Source organism: Pleurodeles waltl, chromosome 4_1 (genome assembly GCF_031143425.1).
Source record: "Pleurodeles waltl isolate 20211129_DDA chromosome 4_1, aPleWal1.hap1.20221129, whole genome shotgun sequence".
Lineage (NCBI taxonomy): Eukaryota > Metazoa > Chordata > Amphibia > Caudata > Salamandridae > Pleurodeles > Pleurodeles waltl.
This window is the reverse complement of record NC_090442.1, coordinates 456,385,311-456,405,412: the sequence shown is the minus strand read 5'-3', so window position 1 is coordinate 456,405,412 and position 20,102 is coordinate 456,385,311. Positions and strand designations below refer to the sequence as shown.

The window sequence follows — 20,102 nt, the reverse complement described above, 5'->3', positions numbered from 1 at the left end:
CCCTTGGAAAACCCTGCATGGTAGACTTTGTCGTATCCCCCCGTGTGAGCAAGGGGCATTTATTGCCAAGCAGATGAGTCTCCTGGAGCAGAACCACGGAAGGGGCATACCTGCGAAGAGTATTAAAAACCGCAGATCTCTTGATCTTGTCCAGGAACCCGTTCACGTTCCATGAAAGGACCTGCATCAACAGGGGCAGCACCAACGAAGTTATGTGTTGCATGCCCGCCAGTGGGCCCAGGAGTGACCACCCAAGGAAAAAGGAAAGGGTAAAGTGACAACAGTTGAACCATACTGAAACACCACAACATAGTATCCTAAGTAACTCCCCTCCCCCAACTGCCCTTCACCCCATACTTCTACCCCTGAAGCATCTGTCGCCCAAAGACCCAACCAGAACCTGAAGACCAAATGGCTTGTCATTGGTGTGGAGTGGTGGACCCTTCCATTCAGCCAGATTATCTGCAATCTAGCCCCCACCCATCCGCCCCAGCCACTGCCAGGAAGGATGCGCCCTCAAGTGAGTTCACCGGCCCGAGGCCACATTTCCGCCCATCAGTTGAATGTAGGAGTCTGGCTGAGACGATCTTCCTCCTCCGCTCGTGCAGGACCCTGGACCCCGGGGCGACCAGGCCCTCGCCCCGAATCCCTGTCAGCGGGGCTGCCTGGACCACTCCGCCTCCTCCGGCGGGACCTGGTGCATCTGCGTCCCCCTCGCGTGCCCGCTGGGGCAGCAGGGCCATGACCCGAGGAGCCCCCCGAAGTACGGGGGGACCCCTCCGTGGCAAAACGCCCTCCTCAGTCAGCCAGTCCCATGCCGCTTCAGAGGACTCAAAGAAAAAAGACTTCTCATCCATAAGGACTTTCAGGCGAGCGGGGAAGAGGAGCTTATATGTGAGCTGCATCGCCCTGAGTTTTTGCTTGACACTCTTGTACGAGCGGCGCCGGGCCTGGACCTCACGAGTGTAATCTGGGAACACTAGGATCCTGTGGTTTTCCCATCGGAGGTCTAGACAGAGGATGGGATGATATCACGGTCCTTAAAGTTCAGGAATCTGGCGGTCACTGGTCTCCTTGGTCCACCAGGTAGGGTCTGGGTGCAAGCGCCATGTGTGCCCGTTTGATTGCAAACCTGGGGGAGAGAGGCTTCTCTGGCATCCAGGATCGAATCCAGCTCTCCAAGAACTCAAGTGCCTGGATCGCCTCCGCCCCCTCCGGGAAGCCGACGAAGCGCAGGTTGTTGCGCCTGGAGCGGTTCTCCGCGTCTTCTGCACGGCGGTGCAACTCGCCTGTGCGGGTCAGAAACTGGGCCACTTTAGTCTTGAGATCAGCAAGCTCATCTTCCGCTTGGGAAACACGGCCTTCTACCTCCGTGATTCGACCCACTACAGTCCGGAGGTCTTGCCGCAACAAGCCCACGTCCTCACGCACCTCACCAATCTTGGTTTCTACAAGCTGCGAGGACTGGATGGCCTGGAGGATCGCGCTCACTCCATCCGGTGCAGACCCCCCAGACGCCAGGTCTCCCGCACCCTTGGGGGGGGGGGCGGGGTGTTTGCTTGGTGAACTGGTCAATCCACTGCTGGGTCGTCGGGGGCTGCCTGCCAGCTCTGTCTTTCCCCATATTGTCGCACTGAGCCAGGCACCCCAACGCTTCGTCTAGCACGTTATGATCCCCTCCGCCACGGCGCGGCGCCCGGGGGGGGCGGCCCCAGTCTCTAGCCGCCACCACCAAGGCTGCAACGCCGACCCCGGCCTCACGCGCACCACCACCGCTCCCTCACAGCGCTCACTCGCCCCTCGCCACCCCCTCCGACTCACCTCTCAACCAGGGATCGTCGGGGCGTATTTCAGTGCAGGATGGCGGGGGCTTCTGCCGGCGGATGACTGAGGGGTCCGAAGCACTCTTAGAGTGCAACCGCCATCTTGGCGCCCGAAGCCACGCCCCCAAGTACGTTTTTAAATAGGAATTCTTTTCACTTTAAAATGTGGACACAATGCTATTTTTTAGATCTGCAATTTTATCCTATGAGAGGAAAAAGAGGTTTTGCAAATAGGTAGAGTACAGCTACTTACAAGACAAATCTCCAGGAGTTCAGGTGAGTGGTGGGCAAAGTCCAAGGCAGCACCAGTTGCACATCACCAGCAGCACGGGGCGGCTAGATGCAGGGTGCAAAACAGCATTGGTGCCCAATGCATTTCAAAGGAGATCGGTCACGTCGAAAAGGGGCTGCAGGCCCTAGTCAGGAAGCCAGTCGGGCTGAGCCACCAGTGGGGCTCGGGTCTCACGATGCTCAGGTACAGGTAGGCACCTTTGGTCCTCTTCTCCATGGCTCAGAGGCAACAGGTGCAGAAGTGTCTTCAAGTGCCTGTTTTTCATTACTGTAATGGTTGCGATAGAGGGGGGCTGCGTGTAGAGACTTCAGGCGTAGTTGGGGATTCCAGGAGAGGTAAAACCATGATGCACTCGGACTAAATAGGGCTGGGAAACGTTGTTGGTACCGGTGGCCCACTTCAACGTGGGCCGGAGGCGATAGGTGCAGGGGTGGCTTCAGGTGTCAGGTTTTGGCGGTTTTCTGAGGTTTCAGAGCCCTTTCTTTGCAGTTTGAAGGAGAACAGGTCTGCTGTTCACTGGAGGTCTTTATCGAAGGCAGGCAGTCCTCCCGGATTGCTGGCGTCACAGCTGCAGGCCGAGTCAACTTTAGTACATATTTCGATGAGGGATGCAGACAGGCAGGCGTGGTTGGTACCAGGTCAGCCGCTTCTTTTTCTCCTCTTCTGCTTTTGCAGCTCTTCAGTTCTTGGTCCTCTTTGGTCATCATGATCTGCTTCTATGATGCCAGGCGTTTCCCTAAACACTGAATTTAGGGGCGTCTCGGGGCATGAAGGGAAGTAGCCAATGGGTTACTTACCCCTGGAGTCACTATGCCTTCTACATGACCACTTCCTGTGGAAAGTGGGTGTAGGAAAGTCACTCTTTTTGCCATGACTTTCCCTCACTTTTTGCCTGCTATCAATGTGCTTAGATTGTTCTCACCGGGATCCTGCTAACCAGGACCCCAGTGAGTGTTTTCTCCGACTTTGCACACCCCACAACTGGCATACTGGTGCCCGCGTTATAAATCCTTAGTATATGATACTTAGGTACAATGCTCCAAGAAATTAAGTGTGTAATGGGAATTTTTTAGGCGGAAGACCCCACCCCCCCACCTCTCCATCAAGGCTTTGTATATGAGGAGTGTTCCATCCCCGTATAAGTCTCCCACCGTGTATAGCCCCGCCTTGTGCTAGCGAGCCAACTCAGACCTGGAAGTGACACGCTGCCTTCTCAGAGTTCCCAACAGAGCTAGCGCAGGGTTGGGCTTTTCCTTCGTAAGACAGAGACAGCAGTGAAAACAACGATATGCTACTCCCAAGAGTGTAGGTCTGGACATTAGTGTCCTAGTGCAGGGGTGGAAAAGATCTGTGAGACCATAAGCAGGCGATGTTGTGGCCGATATGTGCAAACCAGGCAGCCAGCGTGACAACCACTGTAGCTGGGATGCCAAAAAATAGTGCTCAAAGTTGGGCACTTCTAACCCACCGCAGTCAGCCAGTTGCTAAAGTTTGAAAAGTGCCACTCGACAGCGGGAGGTACTCCACATGAAGTCTCTAATCTCTCTAATGGTGTGCCCAGTGGCCCAAAAGAATGAAGGTGAGATGTATAACAGTAGATTTGCAAAATAATACAGGAGTCGAGGCAGGGCAACCATTTTAAGCAAAGCTATGCGCTCTGCCACCGTTAAGGGTAATGACTTTGTGGACCTCTGTGCCTGCAGCGAGGTGACGGCGCGGCTGACGTTGCCGTCAAATAAATCTGCATGTGAAGGATACATCCTGACATCCAGATAGTGGAATGTAGTGGTATGCCAGATTTGGGGGGGGGGGCTCCAGCTAGCGTGAGATGCAGGTTAGGCACAGCTAGGTTCAACAGGAAAAGACAGGACGTAGCCCAGTTAACTCCCAGGCCAGAGAGGTCAGCGTATCTATGGAGGGTGTGGGCTAGTGTGCAGGTACTGAACAGATGTCATGCAGGTAGATGAGTAGGTTGTCCGCATAGAGCGAAATGACATGAATGCCATCACTCAGGGGTATGCCCCAGTCATCCCCCTGTGCACGTAGGTCTGCCACCAGGGGTTTGATTGGCTAGGGAAAACAGTAATGGGGAAAGAGGACAGCCCTGACAAATGCCCCTGCAAATGTTAATGGGGTCAGATATGAAGGATCTCCTCCTGATTCTAGCAACAGGCAACCTATATATTAGGCATACCAGACATAAAAAGTGGTTTCCAAGACAATATTTTGGCAGAACCGCAATGAGAAGGGGCTCCAGAGAGTCAAAGCTCTTCTCCAGGTCTAAGACAAGACATCCAGTGTGGGGCCATCTGACCGGTGCATATTTAAGAACTCAAAACAACTGACTCAGGTTTAGAGAAGTGGTATGTGCTGGAACAAAGCCATTTTGGTTTGGATGCACCAGGGTGGGTACTAAAGGTGCCAGACGATCCCTCAATATTTTTGGCAGAATTTTAGAGTCGGACTTAAGTAATGCTTGCGGCTGATAGGTGCCAAACGCTGTGTGATCGCTATCCAGCTTAGGCAATGAAATCATAGCCTGATATGAAAGCAGTATATATGACACTGGGTGAGTGACATACTGTACCCTAGGGAGCTTACCTGGGAAAAATTAAGTCACTAGGGCTAGATGGGAAATTTGAACTATTATGGATGGGGCAACCAGATCACTAGCAGAGGTAGGCTTGCAGCAAATCATTCTGCCGAAAAAGTATCTAAACTAACAATACACAAGTTCCATGAACATTCCTGTAAAATCTGCTTTATGCTTGAGAAAAAATATAAACTTTTGTTTGAACCACTACTCGCGTGGAGGGGAGCTCTCTAGAATTGCTATCAATACCTTAAGTGCAAGAAAAGAACATGAAGAGGGAATGTTAAGTAAGGAGTAAGGGGAGGGGGAGCATGTCTGTCACTGAGGAACAAACATACATATGTACCTTGCCATGATTTTTAGTTCCAAAGTAGGAGCTTGTGGGCCATTAATCAAGCAGGAATAGATAGCCCACACATGAGAGAAAGGGTAGGATCAGAATGTAGGATGGCTGCATGTTTTATGACATTCATACAAAATAACTAGAATAAGAAACACATTTCTCATGTACCTTCATTTAAAATGAACTCGGTTGATTGTGTCCCAATTATTAAGGAACCTGTAAAGTAATGTGCGCCCCACTGAATTTCTATGGGAACAGCCAAATCCGTATGGGGTTTGGATCAGATAGGCCTTTTCAGTGATTGTAGGAAGTTGGCTCTGTATACACTATTTCAAAGTAAGAAATAGCATGCACAGTCCAAGGGTTCCCCTTAGAGGTAAGATAGTGGCAAAAATAGATAATTCTAATGCTCTATTTTGTGGTAGTGTGGTCGAGCAGTAGGCTTATCAGAGGGTAGTGTTAAGCATTTGTTGTACACACACAGGCAATAAATGAGGAACACACACTCAAAGACAATTCCAGGCCAATAGGTTTTTATATAGAAAAATATATTTTCTTAGTTTATTTTAAGAACCACAGGTTCAAGATTTACAAACAATACTTTAAATGAAAGGTATTTCACTTAGGAACTTTGAATTAGCAAAATAGCATATACAGTTTTTACACAAATGGCAGTAAGCTATTTTAAAACTGGACACAGTGCAATTTTCAACAGTTCCTGGGGGAGGTAAGTGTTTGTTAGTTTTGCAGGTAAGTAAACCACCTACAGGGTTCAAAGTTGGGTCCAAGGTAGCCCACCGTTGGGGGTTCAGAGCAACCCCAAAGTTACCACACCAGCAGCTCAGGACCGGTCAGGTGCAGAGGTCAAAGTGGTGCCCAAAACGCATAGGCTTCAATGGAGAAGGGGGTGCCCCGGTTCCAGTCTGCCAGCAGTTAAGTACCGCGCCTTCGGAGGGCAGACAAGGGGGGTTTTTATGGGACCCGGGGGGGGTTTTGGGGGGGCACAAGTTAGCACAAAAAGTACACCCTCAGCGGCACGGGGGCGGCCGGGTTCAGTGTGCAAACAGGCGTCGGGTTTGCAATGTAGTTCAATGGGAGACCTAGGGGTCTCTTTAGCGATGCAGGCAGGCAGGCAAGGGGCGGGGGGCTCCTCGGGGTAGCCACCACCTGGGCAAGGGAGAGGGCCACCTGAGGGTCGTTCCTGCACTGGAGGTCGGATCCTTCAGGTCCTGGGGGCTGCGGGTGCAGTGTCCTTACCAGGTGTTGGGTTCTTAGAAGCAGGCAGTCACGTCAGGGGGAGCCTCTGGATTCCCTCTGCAGGCATCGCTGTGGGGGCTCAGGGGGTCAACTCTGGCTACTCACGGGGTCGCAGTCACCGGTGAGTCCTCCCTGTAGTGTTGGTTCTCCACAAGTCGAGCCGGGGGCGTCGGGTGCAGAGTGCAAAGTCTCACGCTTCTGGCGGGAAACATGTGTTCTTTCAAAGTTGCTTCTTTGTTGCAAAGATGTTTCTTCTTTGGAGCAGAGCCGCTGTCCTCTGGAGTTCTTGGTCCTTTTAGATGCAGGGTAGTCCTCTGAGGCTTCAGAGGTCGCTGGACCCTGTGGAACGCGTCGCTGTTGCAGTTCTTTTGAAGTGGGGAGACAGGCCGGTAGAGCTGGGGCCAAAGTAGTTGGTGTCTCCGTCTTCTCTGCAGGTTTTTCAGCTTAGCAGTCCTTCTTCGTCTTAGGTTGCAGGAATCTAGTTACTTAGGTTCTGGAAGCCCCTAAATACTCGATTTAGGGGTGTGTTTAGTTCTGGGGGGTTAGTAGCCAATGGCTACTAGCCCTGAGGGTGGCTACACCCTCTTTGTGCCTCCTCCTGGAGGGGAGGGGGGCACATCCCTAATCCTATTGGGGGAATCCTCCATCTGCAAGATGGAGGATTTCTAAAAGTCAGAGTCACCTCAGCTCAGGACAACTTAGGGGCTGTCCTGACTGGTTCTCTTTCTCTTGTTGTGTTGAAGCTGGTTCCCCAGTCTTCTTTCCTTTCCTCTTGGAGGGTTGGGCCCTTTTTCCAGGCTCCAACACCACTTTTTTACCCTGAGCCTTGCACTGTGCCCTTGTCTTGACACACACCAGTTCAGGGATACCCAGCATGGCTGCATGGGTTTTGAGTTCTACCTTAGCCCATGCTGAGGACTCCAGGTCATTTCCAAGCAAACAGTCTACAGGGATATTTGAGGAGACCACCACCGGTTTCAGGCCATTGACCCCTCCCCACTCTAAAGTTACCATAGCCATGGGATGAACTTTAGTCTGATTGTCAGCGTTGGTGACTGGATAAGTTTGTCCAGCCAGGTATTGACTAGGGGAAACCAGTTTCTTTGTCACCATGGTGACACTGGCACCTGTATCCCTCAGGCCTTCCACACTTGTCCCATTAATTAAGAGCTGCTGCCTGTATTTTTGCATATTAGGGGGCCAGGCAGCCAGTGTGGCTAAATCCACCCCACCCTCAGAGACTAATGTAGCTTCAGTGTGAACCCTGATTTGCTTTGGGCACACTGTTGATCCCACTTGGAGACTGGCCATTCCAGTGTTAGCTGGAGTAGAGTTAGAAGTGGAACCTTTCTTGGGACAGGCCTTGTCTCCAGTTTGGTGTCCTTGCTGATTACAGCTACGACACCAGGCCTTTTTGGGATCAAAGTTTTTACCCTTGTACCCAAAATTGGATTGTGAAGAGGCTCTGGACCCTCCCTCCTGAACAGGTTTTTGGGGCCCTATAGAAGACTCTTTACTTTTTCCCTTGGATGTCTCAACACCCTTCCCCTGGGGAGTCTTTGTGACCCCTTTCTTTTGGTCACCCCCTGTGGAAGTCTTGGTCACCCTAGTCTTGACCCAATGGTCCGCCTTCTTTCCCAATTCTTGGGGAGAAATTGGTCCTAGGTCTACCAGATGCTGATGCAGTTTATCACTGAAACAATTACTTAACAGGTGTTCTTTCACAAATAAGTTGTACAGCCCATCATAATCATTTACACCACTGCCTTGAATCCAACCATCCAGTGTTTTTACTGAGTAGTCAACAAAATCAACCCAGGTCTGGCTCGAGGATTTTTGAGCCCCCCTGAACCTAATTCTATACTCCTCAGTGGAGAATCCAAAGCCCTCAATCAGGGTAGCCTTCATGAGGTCATAGGATTCTGCATCTTTTCCAGAGAGTGTGAGGAGTCTATCCCTACACTTTCCAGTGAACACTTCCCAAAGGAGAGCACCCCAGTGAGATCTGTTTACTTTTCTGGTTGCACAAGCCCTCTCAAAAGCTGTGAACCATTTGGTGATGTCATCACCATCTTCATATTTAGTTACAATCCCTTTTGGGATTTTCAATATGTCAGGAGAATCTCTGACCCTATTTATGTTGCTGCCACCATTGATGGGACCTAGGCCCATCTCTTGTCTTTCCCTTTCTATGGTTAGGATCTGTCTTTCCAAAGCCAATCTTTTGACCATCCTGGCTAACTGGAGGTCATCTTCATTGAGGCTGCCCTCAATGCTTCCAGAGCTGCTGGACTCTCCTGTGAGAGAAGCAGCATCTCTGACTATCACTTGTGGAGACAGGGTTTGAGGGACCCTGTTCTCCCTAACTAGGACTGGAGGTGGGAATTCCTCCACATCACTACCTTCCCCCTCTGGGAAGGTATCATCAAAGGGGTTGTTTTTAGCAAACTCTGCCAAAAGCTCCTGGAGCTGTACTTTGGAAGGGTTTGAACCAGTTTTAATCTTTTTGATTTTGCAGAGAGACCTTAACTCTGACATCCTAAGATGCAGGTAAGGTGTGAGGTTGAGTTCCATCACTATCTCTTCTGCAGTAGACATTATGTTTCTAAAAGCTGGAATACTTTTTAAGGATCTAAAACTATCTCTAGAACTTAATTCAACTTTTACAAAAATTTTAAACCCTATAAGAAATGCTAACAGGGACTAACAAGGCCCTAGCAGGACTTTTAAAAATTTAGAAAAATAGCTCAAATTTCACAAATCAGTTTCTAATGACAATTTTTGGAATTTAGTTACGTGATCAGCTATTGGCTGAGTAGTCCAGCAAATGCAAAGTCTTGTACCCCACCGCTGATCCACCAGTGTAGGAAGTTGGCTCTGTATGCACTATTTCAAAGTAAGAAATAGTGTGCACAGAGTCCAAGGGTTCCAGTTAGAGGTAAGATAGTGGCAAAAAGAGATAATTCTAATGCTCTATTTTGTGGTAGTGTGGTCGAGCAGTAGGCTTATCAGAGGGTAGTGTTAAGCATTTGTTGTACACACACAAGCAATAAATGAGGAACACACACTCAAAGACAATTACAGGCCAACAGGTTTTTATATAGAAAAATATATTTTCTTAGTTTATTTTAAGAACCACAGGTTCAAGATTTACAAACAATACTTTAAATGAAAGGTATTTCACTTAGGAACTTTAGGGACTTTGAATTAGCAAAATAGCATTTACAGTTTTTACACAAAAGGCAGTAAGCTATTTTAAAACTGGACACTGCAATTTTCAACAGTTCCTGGGGGAGGTAAGTGTTTGTTAGTTTTGCAGGTAAGTAAACCACCTACAGGGTTCAAAGTTGGGTCCAAGGTAGCCCACCGTTGGGGGTTCAGAGCAACCCCAAAGTTATCACACCAGCAGCTCAGGGCCGGTCAGGTGCAGAGGTCAAAGTGCTGCCCAAAACGCATAGACTTCAATGGAGAAGGGGGTGCCCCGGTCCCAGTCTGCCAGCAGGTAAGTACCCGTGTCTTCGGAGGGCAGACCAGGGGGGTTTTGTAGGGCACCAGGGGGGGACACAAGTTAGCACAAAAAGTACACCCTCAGCGGCACGGGGGCGGCCGGGTGCAGTGTGCAAACAGGCATCGGGTTTGCAATGTAGTTAAATGGGAGACCTAGGGGTCTCTTCAGCGATGCAGGCAGGCAAGGGGGGGGGGGGGCTCCTCGGGGTAGTCACCACCTGGGCAAGGGAGAGGGCCACCTGGGGGTCGTTCCTGCACTGGAGGTCGGATCCTTCAGGTCCTGGGGGCTGCGGGTGCAGTGTCCTTACCAGGCGTCGGGTTCTTAGAAGCAGGCAGTCGCGGTCAGGGGGAGCCTCTGGATTCCCTCTGCAGGCGTTGCTGTGGGGGCGCAGGGGGGTCAACTCTGGCTACTCACGGGGCTTGCAGTCGCCGGGGAGTCCTCCCTGTAGTGTTGGTTCTCCACAAGTCGAGCAGGGGGCGTCGGGTGCAGAGTGCAAAGTCTCACACTTCCAGTGGGAAACGTGTGTTCTTTCAAAGTTGCTTCTTTGTTGCAGAGATGTTTCTTCTTTGGAGCAGAGCCGCTGTCCTCAGGAGTTCTTGGTCCTTTTAGATGCAGGGTAGTCCTCTGAGGCTTCAGAGGTCACTGGACCCTGTGGAACGCATCGCTGTTGCAGTTCTTTTGAAGTGGGGAGACAGGCCGGTAGAGCTGGGGCCAAAGCAGTTGGTGTCTCCGTCTTCTCTGCAGGTATTTCAGCTTAGCAGTCATTCTTCGTCTTAGGTTGCAGGAATCTAGTTACCTAGGTTCTGGGAGCCCCTAAATACTCGATTTAGGGGTGTGTTTAGGTCTGGGGGGTTAGTAGCCAATGGCTGCTAGCCCTGAGGGTGGCTACACCCTCTTTGTGCCTCCTCCCGGAGGGGAGGGGGGCACATCTCTAATCCTATTGGGGGAATCCTCCATCTGCAAGATGGAGGATTTCTAAAAGTCAGAGTCACCTCAGCTTAGGACACCTTAGGGGCTGTCCTGACTGGCAAGTGACTCCTCCTTGTTTTTCTCATTATCTCCTCCGGCCTTGCTGCCAAAAGTGGGGCCGTGGCCGGAGGGGGCGGGCAACTCCACTAGCTGGAGTGCCCTGGGGTGTTGTAACAAAGGGGGTGAGCCTTTGAGGCTCACCGGCAGGTGTTACAGTTCCTGCAGGGGGAGATGAGAAGCACCTCCACCCAGTACAGGCTTTGTTACTGGCCACAGAGTGACAAAGGCACTCTCCCCATGTGGCCAGCAACATGTCTGGTGTGTGGCAGGCTGCTAAAACTAGTCAGCCCACACTGGAAGTCGGGTATGGTTTCAGGGGGCATCTCTAAGATGCCCTCTGGGGTGTATTTTACAATAAAATGTACACTGGCATCAGTGTGCATTTATTGTGCTGAGAAGTTTGATACCAAACTTCCCAGATTTCAGTGTAGCCATTATGGTGCTGTGGAGTTTGTGTTTGACAGACTCCCAGACCATAGACTCTTATGGCTACCCTGCACTTACAATGTCCAAGGTTTTGCTTAGACACTGTAGGGGCATAGTGCTCATGCACCTATGCCCTCACCTATGGTATAGTACACCGCCTTAGGGCTGTAAGGCCTGCTAGAGGGGTGACTTATCTATACCTATAGGCAGTGTGAGGTTGGCATGGCACCCTGAGGGGAGTGCCATGTCGACTTAGTCATTTTATCCCCACCAGCACACACAAGCTGGCAAGCAGTGTGTCTGTGCTGAGTGAGGGGTCTCCAGGGTGGCATAAGACATGCTGTAGCCCTTAGAGACCTCCCCTGGCATCAGGTCCCTTGGTACCAGGGGTACAGTTACAAGGGACCTACCTGGATGCCAGGGTGTGCCAATTGGGGAAACAAAGGTACAGGTTAGGGAAAGAACACTGGTGTTGGGGCCTGGTTAGCAGGCCTCAGCACACTTTCAAATCATAACTTGGCATCAGCAAAATGCAAAAAGTCAGGGGGTAATCATGCCAAGGAGGCATTTCCTTACAGTAATGTTAAAAAGCTTTTATTTATTTTTTTACATCAAAGTCACCTTCTTCCAAATTCTCTGAGGCACACACAAAGCAAACAGACACTTAATTTAACCTAAAGCTAATCTATGTTATTTAAGTAAACACATTTCATGTTTTGTAATAAAAGTTTATATTTAGCAGTTGTTTCTCTAACAAAACATTTGACCCACAACATCAAAGACTCAAAAAAACAAGAATCTTACCAGGAAATGAAACATCCTTGTGATTTGCAATCTGCCTCTTAACAGTCCACCATTTACTCCGAAGCCACTGAGGTGAGCGGACACTGCTCCAACCTTCAGCTAGTATGTCCCAGTTTATATCATTTTCATCTAGCACGTCAAGCTCGGTTATTCTAATACGTTTGGAAAAAAAGACAAACTTTAAAAGTCATTTTGTGTTGGACGACAGGTTGACGAGCCTTTACAAGCATGTTGGAAGTCTTAAAATATGGGAACTGAAAAACACGGAAACCCGCTACTAAAACAGAGGTAAAGATCCATCTGGTGCGTTATGTAAACAAGACAGATCCTTCAAATATAGAAACATTGGTGCCTGTGGAAACGAGAATACGCTAACAGTCCTTCCTAATGATATGTTAGGTAGTATAAGCTGATAGTAATCTAATGCATACATTACCAATTAGGACAAAGGTAATAATAAATAATGAAAGAATAGAGAAGAATGAGAGGAATGAGGAGAGAGAGGCTGTGGGCTCCGTATCCCAAGTAGTGCTCCAATAGTATTGCTTACTACAAAATGCAATTCATAAATCTACATGTGGAGATCTCTGCCTCCTTTATCTTTTAAGTGTTCTCCTCACATGTTGGTATACATGTATGTAAACTATTTTGTAATGAATGTTGGAGGAACCAGAAGAGAGGTGAGAAAACTGGAAGTTACTAAAAAATGTAAAGGGTTACAGGAACATTTGGTAGGGGTTTGGGAGGGACAGACGAATACAAAACCCACAAAAGAGTAAGACCACTTCAATTTACAAATTACAAATCTAAAGTTACTATAGCCTCAATGTGGTCACACTAGGCTTTCATGTACTCCAGCCCTTGGTCAAGAAGAAAGTGGGGGTAGGGAATTATTAACACCTCATGGTAATTAATGTTCCATTAGCATTACACCAATTTGAAAGCAATTCTCCAACTTTGCAGGGTTTTACAAAGGATCCAGGAGGGAGGGCGAGAGAGGGATTTAGGGTAGGGGTTTTAGGTTTAGGTAGGGGTTTTAGGTTTAGGTAGGGGTTTAGGGACAGGTAGGGGTAAAGAGCAGTAAAGGTATTTTTAGGGTGAGTGAGGGTATTGGGTGGTAAGGATGTTTAGGTTGAGCCTAGCAGCGCCCAAGCGCTGCTTTGCCGATGTGATGTTATCTATTTGGGCTTTTAACCATGCCCACCACTATCGCTCGTTCATGGGCTTGCCTTTCAAAAATCCTTTGTTATCACTGGTAAATGCTTTATGTTTGTCCCTCCTTGAGGCGGTTTGGTTACCGCATTGGACATCGACCCCGTTACATGGCTAATTGAACTTTTGCTGATACGTTTGACTGCGAGTAAACTTTTTTTTCCTTTTGTGTGTCTGCTTCACTCTCATGGCATGGCGCTTTGAATCGGCTCACTTATGTGAAACTGTTTTACTTTTCATTTTCAATTTGTGTGGCAAGAAAAGTCTGGTTAGGAGCTTACAACGCTAATAGCTCTAACTCGAGCAAATGTGAGACCCATTGCATTGCATATGGTTGTTTTTGGGTGGGTAACTACTGGGTGGTAAGGGTGTTTTTAGGATTTATGGGTGGGTAAAGAAATTGGATGATAAGTGTATTTTTAGGGTATAGGGTGGGTAGGGGTATTCGGTGGTAAGGGTGTTTTTAGGGTTTTGGGATGGGTAAGGGTATTGGGTGGTAATGATGTTTTTAGGGTTTAAGGGTGGCTAAGAAAATTGGGTGGTAAGGGTATTCTTAGGGTTTAAGGATAGTAGGGGTACTGGGTGGAAAGGGTGTTTTCAGGGTTTATGGGTGGGTAAGGGCATTAGGAGGTAATTACATTAATAATACTTACCTTAAATAGACTTTCCATGCATGGTAAAGGCATATGTGTGGTAAAAGAAATGCATGGTAAAGTGGTAAAGGCATGTGTGGATTCGGACCGCGTTGTAATGTCATACAACTGTATGTATGCATGTGTGTGCATGTGGAAGGTAAACTTGATGGGGCCGGCTACTTCTTCTAATTTACTGACTTTGGTACCGATATATATATATATATATATATATATATATATAGAGACAGATCAGGATAGATGGCATTATATAGGACCAGATTACATTTCTTATTATATTTATAGATTTTAGTACTCTTTAGGAAGATTTTAGACCAGTGGTTCACAACCTGTGGTCCGGCGAACTCTGGGAGTCCGCGAACCCTCCCCAAGGGGTCCGCAACTGCTTGCAAAATTAAATAATATTAACAGATTAAGTCCACAGCTTTTAGTAATGACTCAGTAGGGGGTCCCTTGATTCCAATAATGATTCAGTGGGGGTCCCTGGGTTCCAGTAATGAAAAAATGGGGGTCCACAGAAGTCAAAAGGTTGGGAACCACTGTTTTAGACCAGTTGAGCTTCAAATGTTCAGTACTGACTTTTTGCCTGAGACTGCAGATATATCTGTCCATGTTCTGAGAAATGGGTGTTTTGTTGGACATAATGGGCTAATATTTAAAATGTGTTTATTGCTACAAAGTGTAGTCCTTTAAAATTAATTTTAAAGGCAATGCACATTTTAGGGAAATTCAAAATATGCCCTCTAAAACGTGATATTCTTTTGTAGTGACCTGACACTTTTCAAGTTAGTTAAAACATATATTTTAAAAAAGAGCAAATTGGGACTGTGTCTTTTTGCTGGCAAAGTTCATTGTATGGAATGTCAGTCTATCAGTCAGTCAAACAAACTTTATTCGGTTGCGAGGCAACCATAAAAGTGCATATAGCTTTAAAAAAGAAGAAACATACAGTTCAATTTCTTGTGTGCCTTTCAAGTTAACAAAAGACGTGCATAAATAGTTACATACACTCGTAAATATAAACCTAAACACATAAAAATAAAATAGAGTATGGCACTTAAGAGGCATTAGTCGGGATATTGATGCCCGTGAAAGCATCGCAGCCCGTAAAAAAGAACTTACATAAACAAGTTTCATTGTCAGGTAGCTTCTGTAAAAAGTGGTAAGCCTGTATGTAGAACCTCAAGTTCCTAGATTTCATGAAAGAAGCTAATCTCAGGGCTACTCTGAAAGCCTAGCGGGAAACAAAGTATATATGAAATTGTGTCTGCCCTGAAACGGAATAGTAAGGAGCATTCCCAGCGGCCTCTGGGCTAAACAGATAAATATCAGGGAGAGGTGGGGGGGGGGGGTCCAGGTTCACCTGCAGGTAAGCTGCAATAGTTGCTTTCGATAACTCTGCACATAGCCTTTTCTTCTGTGCTTTGGCTAATAATAGTGTTTGGACATATGTCATCCTTAAGTAAGCATTCAACAGTAGCTAGCAAACGCTTGAGCAAGGCCAATCACTTCGAAAGAACCCTTTCCAAAGGCAATCCGTGGGATGAAGAGGCTTCTATCACAGACTAAACAGTCGTCAATTATGTATCTCGTTAAAGAGGCCTCTTCTGTCATCCAAACAGCTGGCCATAACAGTGGTGGGGGTGTTTGGATTCGATTTCTCACATAACTCAGGCCTAGCTCCTTGTGGAAGAAACAGGAACAGACAAAAGTTTCCTGCAAAAGCTGTTTTCTTCAGCCTGGATAACTGAGGGATCCTAAACCATTAGTGCCAAATATAAAACTTGAAAGCTGACTACGCCTGGGCCCACACGTCATTGTTAATGATCTAGAAAAAATTGTTAATAGATCTTGAGTGGTCATAAATTTGCGCAGAAGAATAGACTAGTAAGCGCAGGGCTATGGGTGTGAGGGCTATCAATACGGCATCGTCCACATATAACAGTAAAGGAAGTGGGGTGCCTTTTATCCTAGGGACATCCGGGGTGCAGGAAATCAAATAAAGATTTAAGTTTGTTAATATAGAAGATAAACAACAAGGGAGCAAACATGCACCCTTGCTGCACCCCAGGCTCAATATGGATTTCTTAAGATACTTCACTGTTTTGGCCAAATTTAACCCTAGCTTTTTGTATTCTTGTGCAGCGATGCCAAAAGGTGGACGAAGGTCTTGTCCAGGCCCAGCAACAGTGACCACAATTAAGGACGGGTGACACAGTCCAAAGCCAAGAATAAATCCATGAAGACTTGCTTAGCAACTGTGTATTTGCCTAAAATCAGATGTAAATTCGAACAACACATTGGCAGAGGTTTATAATTTTTTTCAGGTTCATTCATCTATTCTCTGTGCCTATTGTATAAGACCGTTACAAAGATCTTTGTTGGTATATCTATTAATGAGATTGGTCGATAACAGTTTGTTAAGGAACGGTCCTCTTCTTAAAAAAGCATTGGCACAGACTAAAGGTTTCACCTATGCTCACTTAGGAGCTAAGAAATGATCTAGACCACTGGAATTATGCAGCAGGAGAGGGTCAAATAATGCTTTAGGGTTGAGTAAAATATGTGGCAAGAAAAGAGACCCTTTTTAAGATTTAAAAAAAATATTTTAAAGATTTTGCAAGCACAAGCGCAGTGCTGGCAAAACCTAAAAACGTGCATTGCTTCGAGACAGCCAATATGTGTGTTTCTACAGGGGAAAAAAGCCTTGTGAACAAAAGAGATGAGTGCAGGAAGTAAACACATGAAGAGAGCGGCCCCTTGGGCAAGGTCCGCTCCTCATGGGGGCAATTTATTTCTAGGCCATTCTGTCCCCCTTGGGGGCAGATCGGCCTATTTTAATTAGGCCGATCTGCCCTCCTTAGGGGCAGAAAACAGACACCAGGGATATATATTTTTTTGTTTTCTAAGGGGTCTGGGGATCGCCCGCTTAGGCAAGGGTCGCTCCCCTGGGGCCACATTTATTTTAGGCAATTTCTGCCCCCCTTGGGGGCTGATTGGCCTATTTTTATTAGGCTGATCTGCCCCTACCAGGGAAAGAAACCACTAGACACCAGGGATTTTTTTTAAAAATAATTTCATAAGGTGAGCGACCCCTTAGGCAAAGGTTGCTACCCTGGGGAGCAAATTTATTTTAGGCCATTTCTGCCCCCCCCCCCCTTGGGGGCAGATCAGCCTATTTCTATTAGGCCCATCTGCCCCCTAAGCAGAAACCACCTAGGCACCAGGGATTGGTGTGTGTCTGTGTTTTGCTTGGAGGGGGCAGCCCCTTGGGTAAGGATCGCTCTCCATGGGGGCACATTACTGTTGGTAATTTCTGCCCTAAGGGGGGCAGAAAGCCCGCTCCACACGAGGGAATTATTATTATTATTATTATTTTTTTTAAATGTTTTGGGGTATGGCCATACTCCCACTCCAAATAAATGCGGACAAAGTTGTGCTGACTACTGGTGGGCAGATGGGGCAATTATACCCGATCCACGACCATGGGGGGGCAGAAAGCCTACTAGATGCCAGGGAATTTAAAAAAAAAAAAAAATAGTGAGGTAGCGGCTACTAACCAGTATGGGCATGGTTATACTCCCACCCCAACTCATGGGGGTAACCGTCTTTCAGCTTTCCCGCCGCACACTAAAAGATCCTATCCCAACGGCAAGCAAGAGGACATTTGATTATTTTTGGTTTTGGTTTTACATTTGGGCCATGAGAGCTTGGCCAACTCTCAAAATCGTCCCACTTGGAATGGTGAGGGCTGCAGTTTTTTTTACTTTAGGATGCTGCCATGTAGAAAAATCTAAGAGACTTCGACACATCTGAAAAGTAAACATCTGGGTGAGTCCAGGGTGGTGTGTTTTACATCCACCCACACCATTTCCTTGCCCACAATGCCCTGCAAACATTCAAATTTGCTTGAAATTACACATTTTCCCCACATTTATTTGATGGAACCTTCTGGAATCTACAAAATTCCTACCACCCAGCATTGTCGCATCTATACTGATAAAAATTCTGCCCCACTTGTCGAGCCTAAAAACGCTTTTTTTTTTTTTCCTCCCCCAAACTGCCATGTTGGGCCCGCTTTGGTTCCCCCTCAATTTTGACGTTTTTGGCTCTTACCTGTCACAGGCACTTGTTCCACCTACACAAGTGAGGTATCATTTTTATCGGGAGACTGAGGGGAATGTTGGGTGGTAGGATATTTGGGCCAGAGCGGTGATCCCACACAGAAATGTGGGAAAAATGTGCTTTTTTTTAGCTAAATTTGGTGTTTGTCAAGGATTCTGGGTAAGAAAACACTGGGGGATCCTAGCAGGTCACACCTCCCTGGACTCCATTGGGTGTCTTCTTTCCAGAAATGCTTGGGTTTGGTAGGTTTCCCTGGATGGCTGCTGAGCCTAGGACCAAAAACGCAGGTTCCCCCCCATGCAAAAACAGGTAGTTTTGTATTTGATAACTTTGATGTGTCCACGTATTGTTTTGGGGCATTTCCTGTTGCGGGCACTAGGCCTACCAACACAAGTGAGGTACCACTTTTATTGGGGGATGTGGGGGAATGCTGGGTAGAAGGAAGTTTATGGCTCCCCTCAGATTCCAGAACTTTGCAGCACTGAAATGTGAGGAAAAAGTTATTTTTTGCCAAATTCTGAGGTCTGCAAAGGATTCTGGGTAACAGAACCTGGTGAGAACCCCACAAAGTCATCCCATCCTGGATTCACCTAGGTGTCTAGTTTTCAGAAAATTCACATGTTGAGTAGGTTTCCCCAGGTGCCGGCTGAGCTAGAGGCCAAAATGCACAGCTAAGCAGGTTCCAAAAAACACATCAGATTTCAATGTAAAAACGTGATGTGTCCATGTTGCGTTTCCTGTCGCAGGCACTAGGCCTACCCACACATGTGAGGTACCATTTTTAATTGGGAGACTCTGGGAATACAGAATAGAAGAGCAAGTCTTATTTCCCCTTGTCTTTCTCTACATTTTTTCCTTCCAAATGTAAAACAGTGTATAAAAAAGACATCTATTTGAGAAATGCCCTGTAATTCACATACTAGTATGGGGACTCCAGAATTCAAAGATGTGCAAATAACCACTGCTTCTTAACACCTTATCTTGTGCCCATTTTGGAAATACAAAGGTTTCCTTGATACCTATTTTTCAATCTTTATATTTCACCAAATGAATTGCTGTATACCAGGTATACAATTAAAACCTATTGCAAGGTGCAGCTCATTTATTGGCTCTGGGTACCTAGGGTTCTTGATGAATCTACAAGCCCTATATATCCTCTCAACCAGAAGAGTCCAGCAGACATAACGGTATATTGCTTAAAAAAATCTGACATAGCTGGAAGAAGTTATAGAAGAAAACGTCAACTAATAGGACTCTTTTGTCACCTCATTTTCGATATTTATTTTATTTTAGCTGTTACTTTCTGTAGGAAAACCTTGAAGGATCAACAAAAATGACCCCTTGCTGAATTCAGAATGTTGTCTACTTTTCAGAAATGTTTAGCTGTCTGGGAGTCTGGGATCCAGCATTGGTTTCACACCCATTTCTGTCACTAACTGGAAGGAGGCTGAAAGCACAAAAAATAGTAACAATGGGATATGTCCCAGTAAAATGCCAAAATTGTTTTGAAAAATGTGTTTTTCTCATTCATTCTGCCTGTTCCTGAAGGCTGGGAAGATGGTGATTTTAGCACCGTAAACCCTTTGTTTATGCCATTTTCAGTGGAAAAAACATATGCTTTCCTTCTGCAGCACTTTTTCCCATTAAAAAAAAGAATTAGGTGCATTTTGGCTAATTTCTTAGTCTCCTGCAGGGGAACCCACAAACTCTGGGTACCTCTAGAATCCCTAGGATGTTGGGGAAAAAAGGAAGCAAATTTGGCTTGGGTAGCTTATGTGGACAAAAAGTTATGAGGGCCTAAGCACGAACTGCCCCAAATAGCCAAAAAAGGCTGAGCACCTGATACGGAAAAGGCCTGGCAGCGAAGGGGTTAAGCCAAGCACCTTCTTCAGTTTCTTCGGGTAGTAAAATATGTTCACCAACGTATCCGCCCCATGTCAAAGTTTTTTTGGGCATCAGCTAAATACAGCTAACTTTAAATCGCCCTTGCGTGGAACCTCGTGCATGTTTATTTCAAGTTCCCAGTGCAGCAGGGCT

General features: G+C 47.0%; 1 protein-coding gene across 3 annotated transcripts in view; it reads right to left on the bottom strand.

The window, feature by feature from the left end:
• Window positions 1-20,102, bottom strand: part of DMTF1 (cyclin D binding myb like transcription factor 1) — a 330,757-nt gene that overhangs the window by 152,731 nt on the left and 157,924 nt on the right. For all 3 annotated transcript variants that reach the window (XM_069228717.1, XM_069228718.1, XM_069228719.1), the window contains one exon: window positions 12,076-12,227. In XM_069228717.1, the coding sequence (XP_069084818.1) occupies window positions 12,076-12,227 (152 nt within the window). The remainder of the gene's footprint in view (window positions 1-12,075; window positions 12,228-20,102) is intronic.